Consider the following 25286-nt stretch of genomic DNA (forward strand, 5'->3'; position numbering starts at 1 on the left):
CAGCAGAAATGCCCCAGTATCAGGTAATTACTTACTCAAAAATACCAAACCTTGCTATCAATGGAGAATTAAATAACGACCTGGTAGGAAATTCTTTAGTGAGTTAACACAGGTAAACAGGGTCCCCTGCCACTGTGTTCTTCTGGGCATGAGCACCTGAAAGGTGGTACCTTGGAAGAAGTCTGATCTCAGCTGGAACAAGGTTTCTCAAGAGTCTCTGGGGGAAGGGGTAGGGAATGGAGACTTTCATGGGTCAGGGACCTCTTCCCCCAGAGGGCACAATAGCTCTGGGATGGTATCTAGCATAATTCTGTTCATATAACTCTCCAGATTCTTAGAAATCTTGAGAATTCTTAGGAATCCCAAGAAAACTTGAGAAGCAGCACTGCTGAGTTACCCTCATAGCTGACCTTCAAGGCATAGGCTAAGCTGGAAGACACAGCTCCGCCCCTCCATAAGACTCAGGAAGACCTGAAAAAGCAACCCTGTTTTCTTAAAGTCACACATCGGGCTTTCCTTACAGAATGCCAACAGCAATTCTGTGGCAGGCTAGAAATACAGGGTGCATAATTAAGGGGGCATGAGAAGAGACAGGAGCTCCTCACTCCAAAGTCTAATTTGCCTTTCCTATTGACTGAGCATCAGCAAAGTTCAATACAACTAACAAAGCCAAAATTGCCCACAGAAATTAATCATGTTTTTCTAAAGATATCTCAAAAATCTAAAAGCAAAGATGTTAAAAGCAAATGAATTAGGTCCACTTAGGGTCAGAATGTCTGCAACTTTTGAGTTTTACCTTTTAACACACACCTCTCTCATTTCTAAATCTAAACTATGTACCTCATAAAAACCCTCATTATTTCATTTACAAATAGAAAATCTTTAATGTAAGAGAAATAAGTAAACTTACCCATGTATTTTCACTTGTTTTTGAAACTTTACTTAAATTTTAAGCTTTGCTTAATCTTTGTTGCTGTTGTTTTGCTTTTTTTATTTTTTGAGACAGAGTTTCTGTGTGTAGCTTTGGAGTCTGTCCTGGAACTCGTTCTGTAGACCAGGCTGGTCTTGAACTCAGAGATTCGCCTGCCTCTGCCTCCTAAGTGTTGGGATTATAGGTGTGGGCCACCAGTTACAACCTTTAATCAATTCATACGAACTTATATGTAGTCAATCGTGACTTTCTTGAGCCTTCCTTCCTGTCCTGAGTATACATCATCCTTTCCCTACGCCTCTCTACCTAAATACTTAATAAACTCACCAGCTTTGCTTCACCCTGGCCCTTGAAGCTCCTTTCCGTGGCTTTGTTGAGTATCCAGCTTAGCTAAGTGAATCACCGAGAGGAAGTAGAGCTCCTGGGGCTCTGGGAGGCGGTGTTGGTGGCAGAGCCAAGCACATACCTAGCTGTTGTGGAAAACAAGTGGCTTCCTTCCTTCCAGGTCCCTCAGGCTGAGAACAGGAAATTCACTTTTATATCACACTATTTTTTTTTTATCATACTTGATGGGGACTTTGGGAGTGGCAATTAATACAGTCCTACTTAATATCATGGAAGGACAGAAAATGATCATCCCTTTGAAAGTGAGGTGTCCCTAGTGGCTAATGTGCCAGGTTCAAGACAGAGGATCCCCGGAGAGAGACAGACCCTGCAGGACAAAGGCCCACCTGGCAGGCCCCGGGGAAGGCTGATCTCTCTGTCCAGGCAGCTAGAAAACACCTTGCTCGCTCAAAATGTCCCAGAAAGTATGCTCTTTTAGGACAAGGATCTTAATGACAGACAATCAAAGAGTTTCTCTTGTCCTCTCTTCCCAAGTAAAAGGTGGGGTAGTCAGGCAAATCACCCTGAATAGTATGGTCTAGATGACTGGATGAGTGGGGTCAAAGCTGGATGCTGTTCTCATAAGCTCCCACTGACCTGTGTGTGTGGTAGCAATCTGGCCATGCCAGGGCTCAGATGAGGCCTGTGTTAGGCAGAGTATCACGATTAATTTGGAAACTGAACATCATTCCATGGCTCTGGGCCCCTGACCATAGTTTAAGGTTGTCAAGCTGGCCTTGAGGACATGAGACGATGGAGGCCCCTGGGGAGAGGGAAACAGTTCTGCCTAGAATTTTAGGTAGTAGTCACTTAAAGCCTAAAGGAAGGGGGGGTACCATGAGACCCCAAAAAAAGGTGTCTCAGAAGGAAGTAGGGATGCAGGAAGTAGAGGTGATTGTGCCTGTTGAAGAATGACAGTCAGGAGTTCTTAAGTGCCCAATAGTAAGCAAACAGTCTTTATCACCCCACGAGGTGCTCAAATGGCTGAGCAGGCCATAAAGCTGGTGAGAGGGACATGAAGTTCAAGTAGAGGGTTTAGTCCTGCCCCCGTTCCCATGGAAACGCCACTGCTGTAGCCATAGCCTTTCTGAGCTAGGGTCTCTGAAAACAAAGTAAGACTCCAGAGTCCTCAGCAGAAGGGGCACGCAGTGGGCGGAGTGACAGTGGGACAAGAGGGCATGAATACAAAAACAGCTTCAGAACCCAAACGTAACTCGGGTCAAGTTTGTACAAGGATGCACTGCTTATTAAATGTAGTTAGTCTCCATGATTAATTTTCAGCAAACTTCAATGAAGCTGGATTCTGTTCACTATGAGCAATACAGGTTAACTAAATAATAAACCTCACACAGCCCTTGACTTGGCACAGTTTTCCGTATTCAGGCCGAGAACTGGAAGAAATGGCCTTGGCATCCTGAATTTGTGAGTCTAAATATAAAGTGACAGCAACAGCCTCCATTGCAGTAATTGGAGAGCACCCCAGCAACAGCCACCTCTGGGACAGGCTGCTTCTCTGTGATGGACCACACTGAGTTGGCTTTCAAGGAAGGGCCAGGCACTCTCCAGAGAATATGGGTTCTTGGCCTCCTTCTCTACTGAGGAAGGGTGCAGTTCCCACTGTCCAGGCTCCACCTGACCGGGTGGCTCCAGAAGTGAGCCCAAGGCTCCCTTCCAGACTGAATGGGGGAAGGAGAGCAAGCAGGGGTAGATTTATTCTTACAAGTATGCAGCAGTCTGAGAAGTCCTCTGAAGAGCAGAGGGCAGTATGTATATCTGAATTCACAGAGAAAGCCATCACCATCCCATATCAGATGCCAGAGCAGGCACTAAGAAATCCCTCTTAAGAAGAATGGAGAAGACTTGTGACCCATTCTTTGAGTCAGATGAAAACACAACGAGACAGAGAGGAAGATATGACTGAAGGCTGAGGGTGAGGGAGAGATGCAACCGTGCTGCAAGCAGTGACTAGGCCCCGAGAGGAGCAAGTCAAGACGGGAGGCCAAATAGACAGGGACTGGGTGTCACAGGCCAGCAGTGGTAACATAGCTCAAGTCTGTCCAGTCTTTCTTCTGGACCCTTGAAGTAGGTATAAGAGAGCATATCCACCATCTGGGTATGGGACAGGAGGTAGATAATGTTTCCTGACATAAAATTATCATGGGAGGGAGCAACTGGCCCCAGGGCAAAGATTCTCCCTTCCTCCAGCGTTTCCACAGGACCTAAAAGTCTTCTCAGAACACTGCTGTTAACCTATTACACTCTTCCCCAACACCCACCCCCTCCAAACCCCTGCTTGTTCAAAGTTTTCAGGACTTGTTCCAGGTACTACTCACAAATCCTCTGGTCTGGCCAGGCAGTTCTTCTCATCTCCTAAATGAGCTGACATTTTGCTACCCTGTACCTGTTATTGGCATATATCCCTTCCTGTTCTAGTTATCTAGGTCTTCTCCATCCAGAAGAATCTGACTTCTCCACTCTTCACCCAACTCCCCAAATCCTTTCCAACTCACAATAGCAGGCCAAGAATGTTACCTTCTTATTTGGCTTTTCACTGTCACTCCTATCTGCAAGCATTCTAATTTTCCAACTACATTAAGGTCTCTCTTTTTGTTTTTTAAAAAGATTTATTTATTTTTATGCATAGCAGTGTTTGCCTGAAAGAATGTATGTATACTATGTGTAGGTCTGGAGAGAGACCTACATAAGAGAGTCCATAAGAGAGTTATGGAATCCTTCAGAACTAGATTTATTAATAGTTGTGATCTGCTATGTGGGAACTGGGAACCAAACTGAAGTCTTCTGCATAAGCAGCAAGTGCTCTTAACCACCACTGAGCCACCTCTCCAGCCTCCAGATTAAGATCCCGTTCTGGCAGCAACCACTAGCTGTTTGTAACTCTGCCATAGTGACTCTCTCTGCACATCCCTGTGGATGCCACTGGACCTCCTGTGTCCTATGACTATTTCCATGGAAAAAGTTTTACCTGTAGTATCTGGATTGCAAGTAGGTAGAGCAGACGGCTTTAGAGACGTGACTTGCTGAACCAAAGTCAATGACCTTCACCCGGTATGGCTGTCTAGATGGATCTACCAGCATGATGTTTTCTGGTTTGAGGTCAGCATGGATAAGACCCAGGCTTTTGAGTTTCATCAAGGCTGTAGCTACCTGCTGGAGGACTGGGCGAATGTACTTGAGGGGCAAGGGGCTAAACTTGTTCTGTTTCAGAAAGTCATAGAGGTTCTGCTCCAACATCTCAAAGACTAAGCACGTGTGATTCTTGTGTTGGAAGCACTCATAGGCCCGCACAAAGTTGTAGTCATCTGCACTCTCTGTGCTCAGCCGGGCTAGGATGCTCACTTCAATCTGACCTTGCCGGGCATAGGAAGGGTGGTTTTTTAAGATCTTAATGGCCACAATTTCATTGGTGCCCCGTTTCCAGCACTTGACCACTTGCCCAAATGTTCCTCTGCCTAAAAACTCTAAAACCTCATAGGTGTTGGTCATGGAACACAGCACTTCATGCTGCACCAGCTGATAGTCGCCTTCGCTGTTAGAGCCACTGTTTTTGGAGGTGGCAGTGGATGTGGTGGCAGTAGCTACAGTGGCCCCGCTGGCATTATTCTGAATCATGGGTGGATGCTCTTCAATGATCTGCACACTGCTTGTGTTCTCAATTTCCTCACTCTTTCGCTTGAGTCCACATTTTTGGTAGGTGTCAAGGAGGCTCACAGTGCTTCGACGCATTAGGTTATGTGGTCCGCCGAGGACTTGCCCGGTGACAGAAGTGCTACTTGCTGATGTTACAACTATGTGTCCAGTACTTCCTGGGAAGATGATGGTCTGCTCGTAAGGTAGGCTTGGGTTTGGGATTGGCAAGGAGGTGCTGACGGTTGTGGAGGCTGGCTGAGAAGGTGGTATGTTCTTGCTCTGGCTGTACGCTTTGCTATGGGAGCCGTACCCAGTCATGTCCCAGTTGGAACTTGGCTCTACTTTTAGTTTCTTCACACTACAGAAGGCACTTGATTGAAGGGTGTGAGGGGAGAAAACTTGCACATGTGAGGCCATACCTATGAGGAAAGAAAAAGGAAAAATAAATATTTGAGTTACTCCTCCATGAATAAACTCCATTGATTCATTTAAACTCTGATCAGATTGTCCTTCCACTTCAAAAGAAGCTTGAGGACTGGAGAGATGGATTAGTGGGTAAAGTATTGCTGTGAAGTATAAACACTTGAATCCAGATCCCCAGAACCTATGAAAGCTGGCACAGTCACATGCACATGTGATCCCAAAGCTCCCACAGCAAGATGGGTGACATAGACAGGAAATCTTCCAGAAGCTCATGGGCTAGTTAATCTGCCATATGCAGCACAAGCAAGGCCAAAGGTAAGGGCTAACACCTAGTGTTGTCTTCTGGCCTCTAAACATTTCTTGCACGCATAATGATTTTTTGAGAAAGCAAATCGATTCCACTCAGAAGCACATTCTAGTCTCCTTGTTTGTGAGACTAATGGTTCCCATGTTCTGTCATTAGACCTACCAATCTTAGGAGACTCAGTAATCAAGTCAAGAATCAGATACAGAACTGGGACTTGGTCCATCATTTATTTCTTGTAACAGAAACCACTTCCTCATTCCTATTCAAGTTGCATCTTGATAAATCTGAAGACTGTATCAAGTACCCAGGTAAGTATTACATACTTAGCTCCTCCATATAGTCAGCTTACCCTTCTCAATAGAACCTAAAAACCAGGTTTACCACTTCTAAAAAACATGTTCCCAAAAAGACCCATCTCAGGGGCCTCTCATGATCATCTGTGTTCTGCATGAGACATACTACCTACCACCTAGCATCCTGGTCATCTTGAATTCAGAAGAGTTTTATATGGATGATTTGGTGTTTAACTGGCTTAAAACATCACAATGCAGGCATAAAGGACTGAACATGATTACATGATTTGTAGCACTGACAGAGAGAGACAGACAGGCAGACACACACGAGAGAGAGAGAGAGAGAGAGAGAGAGAGAGAGAGAGAGAGAGAGAGAGAGAGAGAGAGAAGTTGGGTGCAACTTTGTCTACCTAGCACTGGGGAGGCGGCAGAGATGGATGTATTCTTGGGGTTTATTGGCCAGTCAGTCTAACCTAATTGGTGAGCTCCAGATTCACTGAGAGTCCTCATGTGGACTGTGATTAAAAGAGGCACAGATGTTTACCTGTGCCTGTACGTACGTATACACACACACACACACACACACACACACACACACACACACACACAGTGGAAGTTGAGGAAGAGAAAGAACTATGATTTCTTACTGACATATCTGCAACCTAGATAATTTTGAAACTATTTAAGACCTTTCTGGAGTGCTATACAATTTATAATTGTGGTGATATTGGAAAAAATTTTTAAATATATATATGTATAAAAACACAATGACAAGAAAGGGAAAACCCTTAAAGGTACAAGAAGAAACAAACACCAATTACCTTCTAAGCTACTCTGATAACCATTTATGTGTATATGCATGTTTGTGTGTGTTCATGTGCATACATATATCTGAGTATGCATGTATATGTGTATAGAGACCACAGGTTTCATAATGGATGTCTTCCTCAATCACCATATTTTTGGAGACAAGTTTCAATGAATTCATATAGCTCACTAATTCAACTAGACTGGCTGGCCAGCAAATCCCAAGAGATCTTCCTGTCTCTACCTTTTTAGGTGAATGCTAAGAATGGAACCCAGATCCTCATGCTTATGTGTCTTTCTGAATGAGTCATCTCCCCAGCCTCACTACCATTTCTTGCAAAAGCAGTTAGAAAGTGGAGAGTCTGTCCAACTCCACTGATACTTAACTATTTAGCTTCAGCTGCTCTCCGACCCCCCAGCACTAACTAGAGTGATTATTTAACATCTTCCTCTTAACCCCATCACTTCTCCCCTGACCCTCCCTCTCTTCAGCAGATCCCCACCTTCTATTTCGTGCAGAATTCCAAGGTCAGTCTCAAGTTCTGATAGTCTCCTAATCTATAGTCTCCCATTTTTCTCTAGAATCCTGTTTTTGCTGTTCTTTTTCTTTGAAGCTATTGATTCTCTCTGTTTATTGAACAGAAGTCTTTAGCCGGTACTGAATAAAGTTGTCCAGATGAATCACTGACCTAACGCCTCCCTTCTGCCTTCAAGTGTGTATGAATGCACAACTTCCAACGTGAAAGGTAGGAGTAGCAGTCATAGCCCCCTCTTCACTCTTTCCTTCTTACCTGTAAATCGATGCTTGTTGTACTCTTTTCTTCAATGCTCACTCTTAATCCTGTCCCCCAACATATCCAAATACCATACACCTGTGTTCTTAAGGTAAATAACTTCCTAATTGCCTAATCCAGTGGCCCTTTCAACCCCTTTTCTCCTTCACCTCCCTGCAGCATCAGACACTGCTGACCTGACGACCACTTCCTTCTTGATGCTCTTATCTACGCTGATGTGAATCTGTAACTGTCTTCCTCCTCCCCATGGTTAAGTACACAGGGTTAAGGCAGTTCCTGTTATCCCTCCTTTAAAATGCTGGTGCTTCCAGTAGTCTGTCTCCTCTGAAAGGCATCATTCATTCAGACAGTTTAAGCAGTCATCTCTAAGAAGGCAGCTTCCATATGGCTACCATGGACCAAGTTCTCGCTTGAATGTTCCACCAGCAAATTTTTGCCTCCTGCTACATCAAAGATGATCTTCAAAGCTGAACTCCTTGTGTTTTCCTCAAAACATAATCATCTAATCCTCCACTCTAACATTTCCTTTTCTGTTAATAAAGTATTTATCTAGTTGCTTGGTTCCCAAACTGTGGATTTACCTTGATGAGCCTTCATTACTTCAACAGGCAAAAGATACACTCAGTATCGATAGATTTCTCCTTCCTTTAAAATGTCTTTTTTTAATTAAAAGTATTTAAATAACCCTATAAGGCAAAATGTCTCTTGTATCCAACTCTTTAATCCTGTTCTTTTTTGCCACTCCCAAGTTGAAATTATTACTTTTCTTTCTTTTTCTTTTTTTTTTTCCCTCCAAGACAAGGTTTCTCTGTGTAGCTAGTTGTCCTGGAACTGCTTTGTAGACCAGGCTGTCCTTAAACTCACAAATATCTGCCTGCCTCTGCCTCCCAAGTGCAGGGATTAAAGGTGTGCACCACCACCACCCAGCTGAAATTACTACTTTTCAAAAGTAACCCTAAAGTAAATATAGGAACCTGACCTACCTGAATGATCTTTAATGTGCCTGTATCTGGCCACCAGATCTTACTACAGAAACCTCTGAGCATTGTTCCTCTGTCCAAAAGCTTCTGGTGATGCCTTAGTTTCCGGAAGATAAAGTTGAAGAGACAGCATACATCTTGATCCCAAAGCCCTGCTAGCTGCATCCTCAAGCGCTGGTTTCCCAGCAGTCTCAAGTCTGAACTGGTCCCCCTCGTCTTCCGAGAAGAGACTGCTCTTCACTTGCTTCTTTCACTCTCCAGCACATGTGCCTTCTGGAACAAAGTCACTGCTTCTCCAGTTTAGAGTGCCAAGCCTGAGTTTTTGAGACAAGGTCTCATATAGATCAGGCTGCCCTCAAACTCACTATGTAGCCAAGATGACCATAAACTACTGATCCTCCTGCCTCCATCCTCCCCAGTGTTAGTTAGGATGTGAGCCACCACATTTGACAAGTAGTTTCTCTCTTACATTATCTACATGTTTAAGCCATGTTTCCACAACTAGACTATATTCTGGCACCAAGGACTACAGATATACCTCACACCTCTTTGCTTTTTTCTCATACTTCTTTGTGTCTTCCCATAGCAGGCCAAATTTAGAGTGCATGGTGACCACTGCTAACTGAAAAAAAGTCAGTAACTGCCTTGTCACCAGTCACATATCCAAGAAAGCTAGCCTGACTTGAAATTAGAGAAAAATCTGCCAGTGTCTTTCTTCCCAAATAAAGATTTTTATAAAGCAAGAGAGAGGGCTGTGTGTGTGGTTCATGACTACATTTGCAGTGCCTGGAAGGTAAGACAGGAGAATTGAGAATCTGAGGCTATCTTGGGTTATGCAGCAAAACCCCAACCCAAAACAAACAAATCTCTAAACTCTAAAATGAAAAAAAAAAACCTACCAAAGCAGAGGCTAGTTAGCTCCTGTCATGGGCTGGCTGGGCAGTCATGCTCTGCTGTGCTCTGACTTCTTAGAGGCAGGTCTGGTCTAACCCTAAATCCTACTCTAAATCTGCCTTTACCCATGAGTCAACAGAGACTTCCCTTCTGGTTTGAAAGCTGACTCCAATCTTGACCTGGGTACTATGACTAATATGCCTGTATATGTCTGACATAATTATTGTTTGACATGATTATTTTAGTTTGTTATACAATCATATTTTCACCTGATTTTTATGTCAATATCTTCCTAATACTATAAGTAGAGAAAGTATCACTTAAATGTTCATATAGTTATAAATGCTATAAACCAGACATGTCCAACCTATGGCTCACAGAACGCATGTGTTCCAGTACACTTATGAATGGGGCCCAACACATTTTGTTACAATGTCTAAAGTTTTGACATCCTTGAAGCAATAGAAAAAAGGTTATACAGCAAAAACCTTGGCTTTTAGCTACCTGTCCCTGAAAAAGACTACACAAAATTAACATCTGGTTCAGCTTCTGTCCTTTGAGTGTACCTTGCTCCTCTCTCTTTAAATTACTGTTAGAAGAAAAGAGAGGAGGAGGTGTAAGGAGAAATAAACTGATTACACACAAAGCTCCGGAGGCATTGGTCCTTGTCCTCACTGTTTTATAAGTTCTTGGTGGAAAGGCCACACTGCAGAGTGGAATTTTACAAAGGGGAAGAGGGTAGCTTATGACTTATTTGTTATTGGGATGATAGCCAAGGGTCATAAAACTGTGGAAATCATCACTGGCTGCCTTGGGTGACAGATGCCCAGGATCAGCAAGGAGACCTGCATGGCTGGAACCTCCCTGCACCCTTCACTGTGGCCAGCTGCCTCAGATTCTGGCTGTGGCTGCTGTGGCTACTGCTGAGGTCAACAGTCACCATTCCGAGAAGTAGACCTAATGTTTCTAACAACCTTTTTACCTCTGTTCATGGCACAGTCCATTTTCCTCTGGGAAATAGAATGCTGAACAAAGTAAAGCTAAAGAAAGATATTAATGATGTTTTTTTTAAGCCCTAAAATCTTTATAAGAAATAAAACACTGGTTTCATTTTAAAATAATCTCACAGCCACAACCAAACTTATTTCCAAACATTTCTCCTTGAAATGATTTTCTGGAACAAACCTTCCTGATTAGTTCAGATTTCTGTGAGTCAAGCTTACAACCTTTGCCACTCCATTTATTTAGATCCCTAAGGCAAGGGACAAGGAAGAAGGTGGGAAGACCTGTATGTTTTCCACTCGAAAGGAAGTGCTAAATGTTTCCTCTCATTTCTTTATGGTCTGGCCCTCTGGACTCTTCAAGGACTACTGACCTTCTGGACACACAAAATGGTAATATTAATAATTTCCCCCCAAAAATAGCAGGGGCTGACTGAACATTTTCAGCTTGATCCTATTGAAAACTTCAATCTCTGCTCTTCCTCTTAGGCTTTTAGAAGAAAAAGTAGATTTGTCTCTCTTTAGTGGGAGGGTAGGTCTTAACTCCCTGGAGGGCAGGAAATAACACAATAAATCTGCAATACTACACCTGCTCCTTAGAGGCATAGCCCACCCAGACCTCTCTGTAAAGCCTTGGTGGCCTCTCAAGATAAACCCTACACAATGCATTGATTGCTGAGATAGAGAGCGGAGCATCTACAAAGGAGTATTCTTACTCCCATGCTACTGGCTCTTGAGCAGGCCAAAATCATGAGCACTGAGCACCAGCTCTTTCCATGTTGTAAGGCTCATGGAAAAACTATCAGTAAAAAAGATTTATTTACAAACTGGCTACAAATTAAGTCAACTTATATCACACAATAAATTCTTTGCTGCATGACAAATAAAAATAAGTGCCTATAAATCTGATTAAAAACAGTCACAACAGAATTAAAAGTGCATCATTTTAAGTCATTCCTTATCAATACAAAAACGACAGACTGCCTCATACGCAAAGCAAACCCAGGTCACACAAGTTTAGAGTGTGTTTGATAGCTTGTATGTTTAAATGATGAAGAGTAACTATTCTTTTTTAGGCTTCCCTCCACCCAAAATGCCCACTTTACATCAAAAACATATGTAAAAGTCTGTATTTCAAAATACTATTTTTCAAAGCATTTGCCTTGTAGTACTGGCCTTTATATGAATGCCATGAAAGTCCACACAATGCTATCTCACTCTATTTCAACCCTTTTTAAAACCATGCATCATTCTCCATGTTTTAAATTACCAAATACCCAGTCCACACCTGACTCTAGGAGGGATGTCTTTGGGGCAGGGTGAGTGAGCACCTTTGCCTGGGCCAGCCTGATTAGCATGGCATGCTCACCCCATTTACACATGTCCCATACAATCTCATTCTCACAAAGGTGAAAACTATCAAGTCAGAGGATGGTATAGGCTCCAGAATAGGGAGCAAAATCAGATTGTGATCTGACTTTCAAACCTACATAATTCTGTGTAGCTCTTTGTTTCTCTTAATCTTCAAGGTTCAATGAGAAATTCTTTTTTCCAGAGGTATACTCAACCTTTTCTTCCTATACAGTCCAGGCAGCTTCAAGTAGGAGCATTTGCCTTGAGCTCCAATGCTGGGATTACAGGTGTCTGTCATCATGCCCACCTAACTTTTTTCATTTACAAAAACAAACAAACAAAAAAAAACCCAACAAAAACAAAAAACCAAACAAACTACAAGAAAAGGTAAAATCCTTCATGATCTTGAGTTTTTAACCCATTGTTTTTTAAAACAACATTTTTTGGAAGATCGTGTTATTTAGTGTATTTTTCCTAACATATTTGCTTCGTTTCTTCATAACTTTTTATTTCACAATTGGATGAACTGAAAAGTTGCTTCACATATGAGTACATTTCCTTTCCATTTCACCACCCCAAATTATCTACTGGAAGATCAGACTCTGGCGAAACTACGGGGATGAATGAAGGCTCAACTATATGATTAATTTTTTTCATTGAATTAATTTCACTGAACTTAGCAAAGCTCAAGAGAAGGAATTATAAGTAAAATAGGCATTATTTTATCAGTATTTAAGGTTTAATTTAGGCCTGGCAGATGTAAAATAGATTGCCACTCAGAATCCAGTTATAGTTAAAGAGTGGAGTCCAGATCACTGTAAGAGGTAGCAACTTCCTCACTTCCTAAAACCTTTTGAGCATACATAGACTGAATAATGAGCTCCTGATAGAAGCTACAATGTTACTTTGTTTCCCTACAAATACAGAACTCAAAGGATCAATTCCCATACTTAACAGAACACCCTGTCTTTTATATCACATTTTGCACATAAGATATGGGATAAGTTAAAATAAATCAGTGTTAGAAATACACACACACACACACACACACACACACACACACAGTTGGGCTTGGTGGAGCATGCCTTGAATCTCAGCACTTGGGAGGCAGAGGCAGGGGACTCTCTGAGTTTGAGGCCAGTCAGGGCTACACAGAGAAACCCCATCTCAAACCCTTCCCCCCAAAAGAAATATATATCTAAATGGAAAGTTTTAAACCCCTAGAGTAGGGTAAATTTGTATAACCCTTGATAAACTTGCGATGATTTAATGCCTCCAGAGGGTTGAAAAGTATTAGAAAAAATTCTTCGTTGATATACTACAGAATATTCATAAAATTGTAGCAATTATTCTGTGTGTCAAGTCTGTATTTTAAAAGAATGTGAGGCAATTTCAGGTTAGCCTGTTTCTAAATGACAGATTTTCAAAACAGTGTGTACTAAATATCTTTGGGGCTTTTATATAATGCTCAATCAGGTGTTTATCCACTAGTTGTATAATGTTAAATATATGATACAATTCTACCAGAGTAGTGTAGAATTAACCACAAGCTCTAAAGAATCTTATTTTTTTTATAATGACAGCAGAAATACTATTGCTGGAGCACTGAGTATTTGAAAAATAGAATAAATCATTCATCAGATGTGTATTACAGATCCTCTATATAAAAAAGACCAGCATGAATTAGAATGAAAACACAAAAACCATCTATGGCATCACCATTAGCTGGGCATGGTAGCACATGCCTTTAGACACTCAGGAGGCAGAGGTAGGCATTTCCTATGATTTGGAGATCAGTACAAAGTAAGGATCCCATTTGTGTGCATGAGGGGGGGGCATCACCATTGTCCTAAAGGAGCTTAAAAATCTCATAGCTTCGTTAAGTCCGATGCCAGTTTAAAAGGACAACTGGCAATTGTAGCCAACATAAACAACTGCCAAAGTAAACTGCATAGTTGAGAGCAGGATTCATCCTGGTTATAGTCACACCAAATTTTACAAGAGATGAGCTGTGACTAAAAAGATAGATGACCTTTTGAAAGGTGAGGCTGGCCTTCCAGACCCTACTAGGAGGGTATAATTCCCTCAGTTTCACAATGGGGAGTAACCAGCACTGTTGTCTCTGTCCTCAGGAAGTTTCCACTTTGTTTGGAAACAGCGGAAGCCCATTTGCATATCAGTAATATATTAACAAACGCTAAGGCAATAATTAACCTCTAGTAGACATTGTGCACACCAACTGCCTATTTACCTAATTCTAGTAACTCCAATATTTTAGAAATAATTCTAGACATTTGAAGCTGGTGTGATGTCCCAGCTGTCCCCTAACCCACCTTTGGCATTGACTCTTTTAACTTTCATGATCTCCCTTGCTCTTTTCTGGACTCCAGGTGCTTATTCCACAGGACTGTGCATTTCCCCTACTAAACAAATGGGTAAATATGTTTAGGGAGACGACATAAGTTGCCAAAAGTCAATTTGCTACTAGCAGGGTTGAGTTTGGAACTGAGGTCTGCATGGGTCTCAAATTCATGTCATTACTCAAGCTTCTGCTTCATTTATTTGTTAGGTTCTTAGATTAGAAGCATCGAACATGAGACCAGGCAGAATAGCAACTATGAACAGATAAAAGTCACAAAAAAAGAGAACACAGATCTAAACTACAAGACATAGCTGACTACATTAACCATGGCAAACACCCACAACAATGATCATGGCTTCTATTATTTCTGGTCAGGATAACAACTGAGAAAAGGATTAAAATTATTTTTTTTAAAAAAGTATCTCTTTTAAGAGGCAATCATCTCCTTTTTAATGTAGACTAGAACACTGGTCTTGAGTAAGAAGACTTAGACTAAGTGACCTGGAGAGGGTGCATGGCAAGCAGGAAGGCTGTCACAAGAGCCCAGAGGTGAAAACAGGAGGATCTGAACTAAGGAACTATCTGAGAAAACAGAAAGTAAGCAGCAAAAATATAGGGTTTCACAGAGAAAAAATAGTAAGACAGTGACAGGTTTCAGAACATACGGGCAAAGGATGGAGAGGAATCAAATACATCTGAGAGATGCAAAGAAGTGGGTCCACAGGTGGCAGCAGGGGAGGCAGAACATGGTGTCAAACATTTTTCTTGGGAAGAAGAGGATAGAATGAGTTTTCAACAAGTTGAATGTCAAGCACTGACAGGATATCTATGCTGGAATGTACAATCATTACTCCTACTAATACACGGAAAAAAGAATTGCTTGATCAAAGTGAAGTTAGTGTCAGGGGTTGCTGGTGTTTGACAAATAGTAGTTAGTACTTTTGTGTAAAGTGTGGTGTGAGTGTGTTTGTGCATGTGCTTGTGTGTGTTTAGGAAGAGAGAGGTATGTCAGTGTGTGTATAGGCCAGCAGCTAATGTTAGGTATCTTTCTTAATGGCTCTCCACTTTATTTTTGTGAACAAGGTTTCTCACTAGACCCAGAGCATACCTAATTCAACTAGATTGGTTGGCCAGCAAGCTTTAGGGAGTCTCCTGTCTCCACTTTCCCAGTGCTGGGATTGCATGCATCTGCTCAGTTTCCTAGAGAACACAGGTTCTCATGCTTATGCAGTGGGCACTTTACCAACTAAGTCATCTCCAGTCCCAGGTTGACTCTTAAATGAAGATAAACCATTTTGAAAAGAGAATGGAAAGTGATAGGATGGGCTGAGTAGGCATAGGATTAACCATAAGGAGAAGAGGGCAAGGTGGCCCTAACCTTATTCATAGATAAGCCAAAAAAACAATGGGATAGGTCCAAAATATTCAAGGACAGAATGTAGGCAAACATCTAAAAGATAGAAACTGCAAGGAAAGGCTCTTCTGTTAAACACATTGAGAGTCACTGCTGACTATAAGAGTCCAGCCCAGCTAAGGGACTGTACCCAGAGAAGGTTCTTGTTAGGTGTCCGGAACAACAAAAGGCTACTATATGAATCAAGACAAGACCCAAGTGAGAGAATGGGCAAGAGGTTGATGCCTTGAAGAAAATGGAATTCATATGAGTAAAGCTGTTTCCCAGGAGAACCAATGTAGAAAGCTGAGCAGATGGTAAATAAGGTAATCTTTGGAGGGCACAGATAGCATGTCAAACAGTATGAGGAGGACTCACGAGCCATGGGAAACGCCAAGTGTGAGGTGAGAATAAACACAATTAGGAAACTGATCCAGGAGAATGAGAAAAGAGGAGGAGTGGTGAGGTCTGCCTGAGAGTGTGCCAATAGCTCTCCTTTCCCCCAGAGACCAGAGGAAAAAGAAGGAGTATCCACCTGGGAAGACAAACAGACACACCATATATGCCCCTTGCTTTTCCAAGAAATATAATTCTCTTAAGAACTTTCAAAGCCTTTTATATCATCTTTCATAAGCTGTGTTTCTTCAAATTTTACCATAAGCTGTGTTTAATTCAGAAAATATTTTTTCCCTGCTATTTGAAAATTCCTTATACATTTACCTACCTACTGGTTCACTATTTATCAAAGCCCTTATCAGTGTTCAAACTCTCTTCTCTTTCTGAAAGTTGTCAATCTTGCCCACAACTCCAAGCCTCTCTTTAGTGACCTCTTACAACTTCCCTGTATTGGACTTGCATAGAGTCAATGTCAATCCAAGCCAGCACTTCCATACAGTGGATTAGTACCTGTAGTCTAGGACAATTGTCTCTACAGTGTTGGTGTTTGCAAGCAATCTGAATACTCTCAACTTGGCAAGGCCTAGGAAGGCAGCTCAGAGACAGAGCACTTCCTTACCATGTGCAAGACCCAGATTCCATGACCAGCCCCACGAATAGTAATGATACATTCCCAGCAGTACACCCAATCAGATGCTGCTGAAGTAATGAATGACTGCTGATAAGATACACACGCTTTTCAGTTTCTACAATAAATAGGTAGCAACAGAGAAAACAAGCTGGTAAAAAACAACTCCAAAAATACTTTTAAAACTAGAGTTGAAATTATGGAGACTCATTTAAAAACAAACAAATCCCAAGAATAATAAATAGTAGTATGTTTTGCTTGAGACAGGGAGGCAACCTATGTAGCCCAGGATAACCTAAAATTCAAAATTCCCTTTCCTCAGTTTCCTAGAACTACAGGCATGGATCACCAAGCCTGGCCAACAAATAGAAAGTCAGTAACTGCTGAACATAGGCAGATTCACCAGCTACAGCTCTTTAACCAAGTACTACGGTAGGCTGCTGAACGGCTGATGACAAAGAGGCATCTCATGGTTCTAGAGGCCAGAAGGCCACAATCAAGTCTGGCAGAACTGGGGCCTTCTGAGGGCTGGGAGTAAATGAGGTGTTCCAAGTCTCTTTCCTTGGCTTTTAGATAGCCATCTTCTCCCTGTGTCTCTTTAGTGTCTTCCCTGTGTGTATCTGTGTTCAGTTTTCCCCTTTGAAAGGACACCTGTCATACTGAATTATGGTCCACCATAACAAAGCCACTTCAACATGACAATCTCTGTAAAGTTCTATCTCTAAACAAGGTCATATTGTGAGGTCCTAAGGGTCAGGAATTCTATGTATGAATTTGGGAGCACACAATTCATACTGTAACAGTAAGTTTAAGAAGGCCAGAAGCATTTTACTAAAGTATAATTTTGTCAGGATGTCATGATATACACCCTTTGCTTTTTTTCCTTCAAAGTAAGATGTTTCATTTTGTGCTTTCCTTAAATTCTGCCTTAAATAACCTGCAAATATATTTCAGTCACACATATGGAAACAAGTAAGAGTAAAGTAGTTATATTAAACTAAGTTCTGCAAACTTAGTTTGTCACTGTGCTTCTGGAAAAGGCCATACAGAGATGCTATCTGTACATGTGAAGAAAGTACTGCAGTCACTTGGGTATCAAGGACAATTGCAAGAGGCAGGTTAATAGCATCCAAATGAAGTTTTGAGTTATGAATCTGAATATGTGGAACAAGTCTGAAGCCACCTGCATAAAGAACCTCAAAAGGACAGCTGTTATAGCTGAGTGTGGAGTAGGCTGAGGCTGGGAGGATCTCTCCTCATGCCCACTTTGGTGTTAATGAGCCTCTGTTAATGAATTCTCACCTGTTACCTAAATTGTCCTTTTTATCCAAAGGTTAGTAATTTTTTTTCTAGTCTTGTATTTTATTTCTAAGCAAGGATCTCAAAAGTTAACCTATCAATCAAATAAAAAAAAACAACTCAGCAAACACCCACAAACTGTTAAAAAAAAAAAAAAAGGAGCTACAGCTCTGACCTCAAAACAGATGAAACCCATTTAAGTACTGGCCCCCAAACTCCAGACAGACTGGCCCCAGGATGTTCTCAGTGAGAATGATCAGACTTGCAGCGGGCTCCTTTCAGGTGCTGAGTCACCTGTCTTCATGCAGGTGGTGAGTTGTCCTCTGTGTGCCAGCTGCTCTCAGCCCTTACTGACCACCTCAACAGCCAGACTTGTAGCAGTCACTGAGGACGCTGAGTAGTTGGCTGGTGAGTAAACCTCACATGAATTATGCTATCCCTTAGAAATGTCCTATAAAACATAAACTAAGACTCATAAACTGGTGGGCTCTTATTTCCCTTGTGAAGAAAATCAGATATCCCCAGATGCTTGCTTATTCCATGCCCAGTCCACTACTGAGTTGTCTTTTTAAGTTTATCCAGAAAATCTGACACTCAGAGACAGAGCTGGAAATCTCATTTACCATTCCCATGTTGGGTCTTATGCTATGGTAAATTCTTTCCATTACGACATGTTCAACAAAAGGGTGTATAGAACTCCCAGCCCCAAGCAGCTATCTATGAATATGGCCTTCTTTGGAAACAGGGTATTTACAGGTGTAGTCAAATGAAGATGAGGTGACCGGGTAAGTCCTAACCCAACTGGACCGGTGCCTTTACAAGAGAGGAAATCCCACAAAATGACACTGACAGAAACTGAATGAAGCCACAAACCAAGATTCACCAAAGACCCTAGGAAGAGAAGAAAAGAGTTCTATTTGTTGACACCTTTATTTCCCACCTCTGGCTTCAGAACTGCAGGAGCTTTGGTTTCTGTGGTTCTCAGCCTCCTGGTTTGTGCTACTTTGTTAGAGTAGCCCTAGGAACCAAATATACTCTTTATCACAATTCAGGGTGTATTTCATTGAAAAAAAAAACATGCCCACACTCAAACTATGACAAAATATTTTTAGCTATTGAAAAGACACTAATTCATTACTTAGCTATTGAAAAGCTGCCAAATGGCAACTCATCCTCATGGCCTCACAGCCTATATTTGTTACCTATAGACTGAAAAGCTGTAGAGGCATCCACAGCCTTCCTCTCACATTCTCAATCCCATTCCTGTCAGGATGCTCAACAATTTCTCCTTGATGAAAATACGCCAGTGCATCATGACTAAGGTCTGATTTAGAACAACATGAAGCCACATGAAAATTCCCTTTGTCCTCACTGGGAATACCTAGGACATAGACATCAGCAGCACCACCTCACCTTTCCTAACCTCAACTTCCTGCTATTGTAGAAAAGGAACCAGAACACAGGATCTGCTGTTAGTGTTATACCTGCTTGCTGCCTCTTGGCCTCCCTTTCACATGTATCTCTGAACCCTTTCTCAGATGTTGCCCGCTAACTGCTCACAGAACTGAGTGCAGGTTGTTGCTTAGGCACAGTGAGTCTGATGATGGGAAACACATAGGACCCTCTTCCCCTGAGCTGTCTCTCAGGGCAGGGTTCATTTTACCTTCCATCTGAGAATGACAACCTGCCACCCTTGCTGCTTTATGTGACAACCCTATTTGCTACAGCAGTTCTACCTTCCAGCTTTTATTCTCTGGAGAACTCTGCCATTCCCCTTAGCTGCTTTCAACTGACTAAGCTCAGTTACAGGCTCCCTTGGGGAAGCAGAGGAAGTGTCACCTCTGTGCTGTGACTGAAAGGAAGATGAGCAGGAATGAGGAAGATAGAGGGAAAGAGTTAGGGAAAGAGAAAAACAAAAGAAAGGGTGAGAAAATAAGAACCCCCATATCAGGAACACACTCGGAATAATAAAGAAACATTGCCTTGCACCTTGGAAATTATTAAGTGCAATAATACAATGTGTGGTAATGTGTGTGTATTTGTATGCATGTGTGGATATGGAAGTCAGTTGGGGATCCCCAGCAGTCCATGCTCAAATGTGCAAATTGAACTAGTTTCTGTGGTCTTTTGCAAGGACATTATAATACTTTGAGTTGCTGTCATTGAACCTAACCCCTGAAATTATTACTCAGCAGCTCCATTATGCGAAGTCACTTATCCCATCTCCTGGCAGAGGTGCCTACTCTCACACGGGTCCCTACCGCTGGTATCTTCCTCTCAGGTCAAGGCTGAGATATCTGATGGTATTCATGTGTACTAATGTGGAAGACAGGATGGCTGCTGGCAATATCAGCAAACTCCTGTTGGTCTGTGCTCTGGGTTCCAAGGGTTTGTTTTAGATCATGTTTGAGTTCCCAACATCTATGTCAAAAGCAGTTCTACCCTTATGAGCACAGCAGGCCACTTAAGTTCTTGGTGCTTCAATTGCTTCATCTAGAAAGTGGAGGAAATTACAGTTTGTCACAAGGGTTCTGTGTGGGTTAAACAAGTGTATATATTTTCTGTGTGTGCAACTCTGGCACACAGTAAACTCAAGAAAGTGGACAGCAAAAAATGAGGAGAGATTGGCCAGCTTACCGTGGTTATCTAACACATGAGGATATGATGCACTAAAAACTGGTGCTCACAATACGCAGTGCCATGCCTGGCAAAGGTGAGGGGTGCAGCATGCTGTGTTTAATGAGTGGACAACAGAAACAGAGACAATGAGATGGGAAGAGACGTGTGTTGGAGGAAGTGTACAAGTAAGTGTTCCTTCCCTCCAATACTGTTCCTGAAGGAAGGGAGGGTTAGTCCACAAGATTCTGAGGAGGGCAGGGAGACTTGAAGAACATACAAGTTTTAGGTTCAAAGTATATTTACTTAATTTCCTTTCATAAATTTTGTGTTTCTTTTGGGGTTCTCAAAAGCATTATTCATGGTCACAATTGAGACCTGGATTCTATGTGTGATGTGCACACTACAGGTTTGTATCTATCATATAAACTAATCTCAACTTTTTTGATGATATACTTTAGGGAAAAAATGAATACCCACTCCTGAGATAGGCAGTATTTATCTTTATAAATTTTTTGTCCTCTGTTAATGCCTACTAAAAGCATAAAATAGAAAAGTCTTAGAAAATATGAATATTTGGATTTCCCCCCTGAATCTTAACTTTTCTTGAGCCTTCCACTCAGAAATCCCCTGCTAGAACTCAACCAACTCAAGTCATACAATGTAAGAGTTAGGGTTGGCACTAAGTGAAGCCTTAAACCAGCAAAAAAGTGAGTGAGAGGCATTGCTTCTGGTCCAGAGCTTAAAAGCCAGTGTGACGATTTTGTCCTCTTTACTTATATAAGCAGTCCTGATCCAGGGAGGAGAGGCTGTGTGGCTTGAGCAACTGAAGGAGGGCTGAAGGAAGCGAAGACCTCAGTGACCCAAGACAGAGCATGCATGTGAACAGTCTGTTGCCCCCACATATCAAACTCATCTTAACCAGCACTGTAATTTTCCGTAATGTTGCCATTAAGTATGAATGTGATTATGTCTTGATGCACAGGATGCTTACCCATCAAAACCAGAGCACACATTTGCCAGGATGACTTCAAAACTTCTAAGTAGTTTAATCCCTTTCTTCCTTATTTTAATGTAAGAATGCTTCAACAAGGTTAAGGTGTAAATATTGGGCTGGCATGGTCATTATAAATGTTAGTGACTTCAAGTATACGCACATCAATTACCACCTAGTAGTTTTCTAAACAAGTGGAAGATACAAAATTGTCTTTAAAAATGCCTTCAGTTTGGCCTGGAAACTTTGAGGCAAATCAGCTTCTGGTGACTAAACAAGAAGCTATTTTCCAAACCGGCCACAGGGAGTGGGCACTGCTGATCACAGGCCTGAGTCCCCTCAGGGGACTATCTGTTTTTATCATGTGCTGGTGTTTGGGCCTTCTCATCCTGCTCCAGCTACATTCCTCAGCTCCGTGATGCAATGGTTATCTTTTTGGTGAAGAATATTCAAGTTCTGACATCATGGTAGTAATGGTACTATGATTACTCACGGTATGCTCTCAAGTCCAGCAAAGCACATTCTGTACCCTCTTTATCACTGAAGTCAGCAATAGGTTTAAAAATAGTGTTGCTTACACACCCAGAGTACCACTGATTCATTAATAACTGAACAAATACTACTCTGAACTACTAAATTATACAGAATCTTGGATACAGGATTTTGAGACACGGGCATTTTTCCTTGCCCTAGTAGGAGTATTATGTCGTAAAGACTTACAGATCTTAAGGGAATGAAGCCTTAAAAATCTACAGATTCAGGATTTAACAAATCATCTGATTTCTGATTCCAGATTACCAACCTAAAGTGTAATTAATGGGAATATCAATAAATTTGCAACCCCAATAGATGAAACATACCAAAATAAAGGCCTTATAAGGATAACTGACAGTGGCCATGGTGACATCTAGAAATAAGAGTCTGATTTCCCGCTGAAAAAGGATCTGGGGGTATTGGGTTTTAGAAATCTTACTCAGGTTCTTTAAAGACAAACATTTTCTCTATAGCAGATGTTCTGCTTAGACATATAGATGCCTTTTGCTTAACCTTGTGCTCAATGAGCACCTTCTGTTCTCTTGAGATTCCAGAAAAGGCCTTGAACTATGGAGGGTGCCCTCTTGGTTGTATGTTAAGATTATCTTACTTTAAATGATCCAGGCTGAACAACTAACCAGCCTTTTAGAAGATTAATTAGCTTGATCCAGACTTTCAGAATTGAACAATCCTAGAATTTGTGGTCAAATTTGCTAGACTAAGGATTCTACAGGCTATGGTGAAAAGCCAAAACTATCTGCTGAGAGCCTATGATGTGCAAGCAATGTGGAACAAAAGTACTGCCTGTTCTTAAAAAGACAAGCACACTGTCAGGCAAGACGAGAAAAGATAACCCACCACAGAAGGCAGCTCTCCAATCAAATGTCACTGACTCAGAGAAGGAAGCACTCCCAGTGGTGGGTGTGATACAGTAGAGAGCGGCCCAAGGGGAGTTGAAGCATCAGGGCTAGGGACCTCACCTTGTGAGGAGGTCACAGATTGGATCTATTTTTATTTAAGATTTATGAGTTACCTATCTCCCATAGGACCAGGGATGGTTTGCAGTATAAAACTGAGATGAGATGAAGCAGGACCAAACCATCTACAGAGAACACAGGGAAGGATGCAGATGCTGACCATAGCTGAGTTCTTGCTAGGACAGCAAAAGATGGATTTGGAGAGACAGGCTGGTGTCTGAGTGAGAGAGATCTTTCGCACCTGATTTCATTCTATTCTGGAGGCATAAAGGATATGGTAGAGAAGGGAGTAGGATCTCTGAATGGGAAATGGGTGTATATAGCTAAAGCTTGATGGTTATTAGCATCTGAAGGTGTCTGTGGTGAGAGGATGATAGGAGCCTGTATGAAAGGCGATGCTGAGGGCTGGAGATGGCTCAACAGTCAGGAGCACTGGTTGCTTTTCAGAGGACCTGGGTTTGATTCCTAGCACTGATATGGCAGCTCACACTGGCAATTCTGCTGACCTCTTCTGACATCTACAGGCAGTAGGCATGCACAGACACACGTGTAAGCAAACCACCCATACACATATTTTAAAAGAAAGATGATGCCTCAAAAAGGTAAGGCCTAGCCAGAGACAGGAGAGCGCGGACCTGTCTGCAGCCTTGACACTGATGGCAGGAGAGAGCAGGCTGGAGAAGACCCAGGCTCACATGGCCACTTCAGGTGAAGCAGCTGGAATAAGAGGGGAGGGCATGCCCTGGAGTTCAGGTGCCAGGCTGAACAAAGACACTCTAGGCTACCACCACAAAGAGATGAAGCACAGCAGTGTCCAGTTAACTGAGGTGCCTCCCTGGGGCAACACAGGCAGCAGACTGCAGAGGACATACACTTCTGGCCAAGCTTCCATCCAGTCTGCCCTCATTTTCCAAGGCCAAAGCTGATTGGAAAGTAAATCAGTTTTCATCCTGGCCCCAGGAGTTCTGATGACCATGTTCTCAGTCAAAGCCAGGAGACAATAAGAAAGGGACATAAACACCAAGTCCCTAGGTGGGAGTGGGATTTATAGGGGACCATGGTCTTCAAGGGGAAACACACAGCAAGTCCCACAGGGTGAATCAAAACAATGTGCCATTCCGGGTGCCTCTGCTGCCCATAATATAAAGAAAGACATACAAGTCTGTGTTCCAACTGACGGTGGATACAGAGGAGGCAAATGCACAGAGCTGACTCCTTAAAGACAAGTTGAAATGTCAGTGCTGTCTTGTACAGTACCCAAGTGGTTCTCACAAGCTTGCTCTGGGGTCCTGCGCCTGTCAGCCAAGCCCTTCTATTATTCTATTTTACCTAGGTACAAATGAAGTTATAGGCTCCATTCTTACTCTCCCTAAAGAAACCCTTATCCCTTTTCTGCCCTGACTCAAATGAAATGGTTCATACTGGAGTCTGGCTTATTTCTTCAGTGACCCTTACCTTATTAAATAGTTTCTTTTCTAAAAATTGCTAAATCAAAACAAAAGGTGGAAATAGGTATGAGAATGCATTCTAAAGAGAAATAGAGGAAAGAGGAAAGAATATGCATGCTGATGTCTTATTTCCAAGCTTTTACTCCACAAAATCCTAAAAACTGGGGTAAGGAACTTCAAAGGGAAAGGTCAGAAGCCCAGAAATCTATTTCCCATAGTATTCATCCCCTAAAATCCCAGGAAGTTTCCAGAGCCCTTTTCCATGCCAGTTAGTTCTAGAGTGGAAAATTATTTCTGCAGGTGCTTATTTTCCTAGCTCACTACCCAAATCATGGTAGAAAACTGCTGGGACTGCTTCTTTCCCTAGACTGCAGGAAAGCAAGCTGCCAATCAAAGGTCAAATGACAATGGCCAGGTGACAGGCAGCCCAGGCTCCTATATCTTTCTGTTGTTTGAAGTTATTTCCAAACAAAATACTTTTAACTAAAGATTGTCATCTATTCATTAGCCACTGTAACCTAGCAGAGTCCCACTGAAACTTAGCTACAGGCAGGGATTGGCACCAAGAACTGAACAAACACCATGGGTCAGAGAGAACATTCCATGCTCCCCCTCCCCCACTGTACCCTCCACATCCCCATATTGTTTTTCCACCTGGCTCCCCTTTACAGGGTACAGAATCAATGCTTCCTCCTTCTAGGGCATACCTTACCCTCTTAAAATATTCAGTTTAGTGGTTTCAAATAGAGGTATGTGACCGTCATCACTAATCTCTGAACAGCAACCCCATCAGCAGTCACTTCCCATCTCCCCTTCCCACGGGC

General features: G+C 42.2%; 1 protein-coding gene across 4 annotated transcripts in view; it reads right to left on the reverse strand.

Moving 5' to 3' along the window:
• Positions 1-25286, reverse strand: part of Hipk2 (homeodomain interacting protein kinase 2) — a 191980-nt gene that overhangs the window by 130670 nt on the left and 36024 nt on the right. For all 4 annotated transcript variants that reach the window (XM_085683615.2, XM_085683614.2, XM_085683613.2 and 1 more), the window contains exon 2: positions 4299-5382. In XM_085683615.2, the coding sequence (XP_085539741.2) occupies positions 4299-5382 (1084 nt within the window). The remainder of the gene's footprint in view (positions 1-4298; positions 5383-25286) is intronic.

The sequence above is a fragment of the Myodes glareolus genome, chromosome 25 (assembly GCF_982192425.1).
Source record: "Myodes glareolus chromosome 25, mMyoGla1.1, whole genome shotgun sequence".
NCBI classification, from domain to species: domain Eukaryota; kingdom Metazoa; phylum Chordata; class Mammalia; order Rodentia; family Cricetidae; genus Myodes; species Myodes glareolus.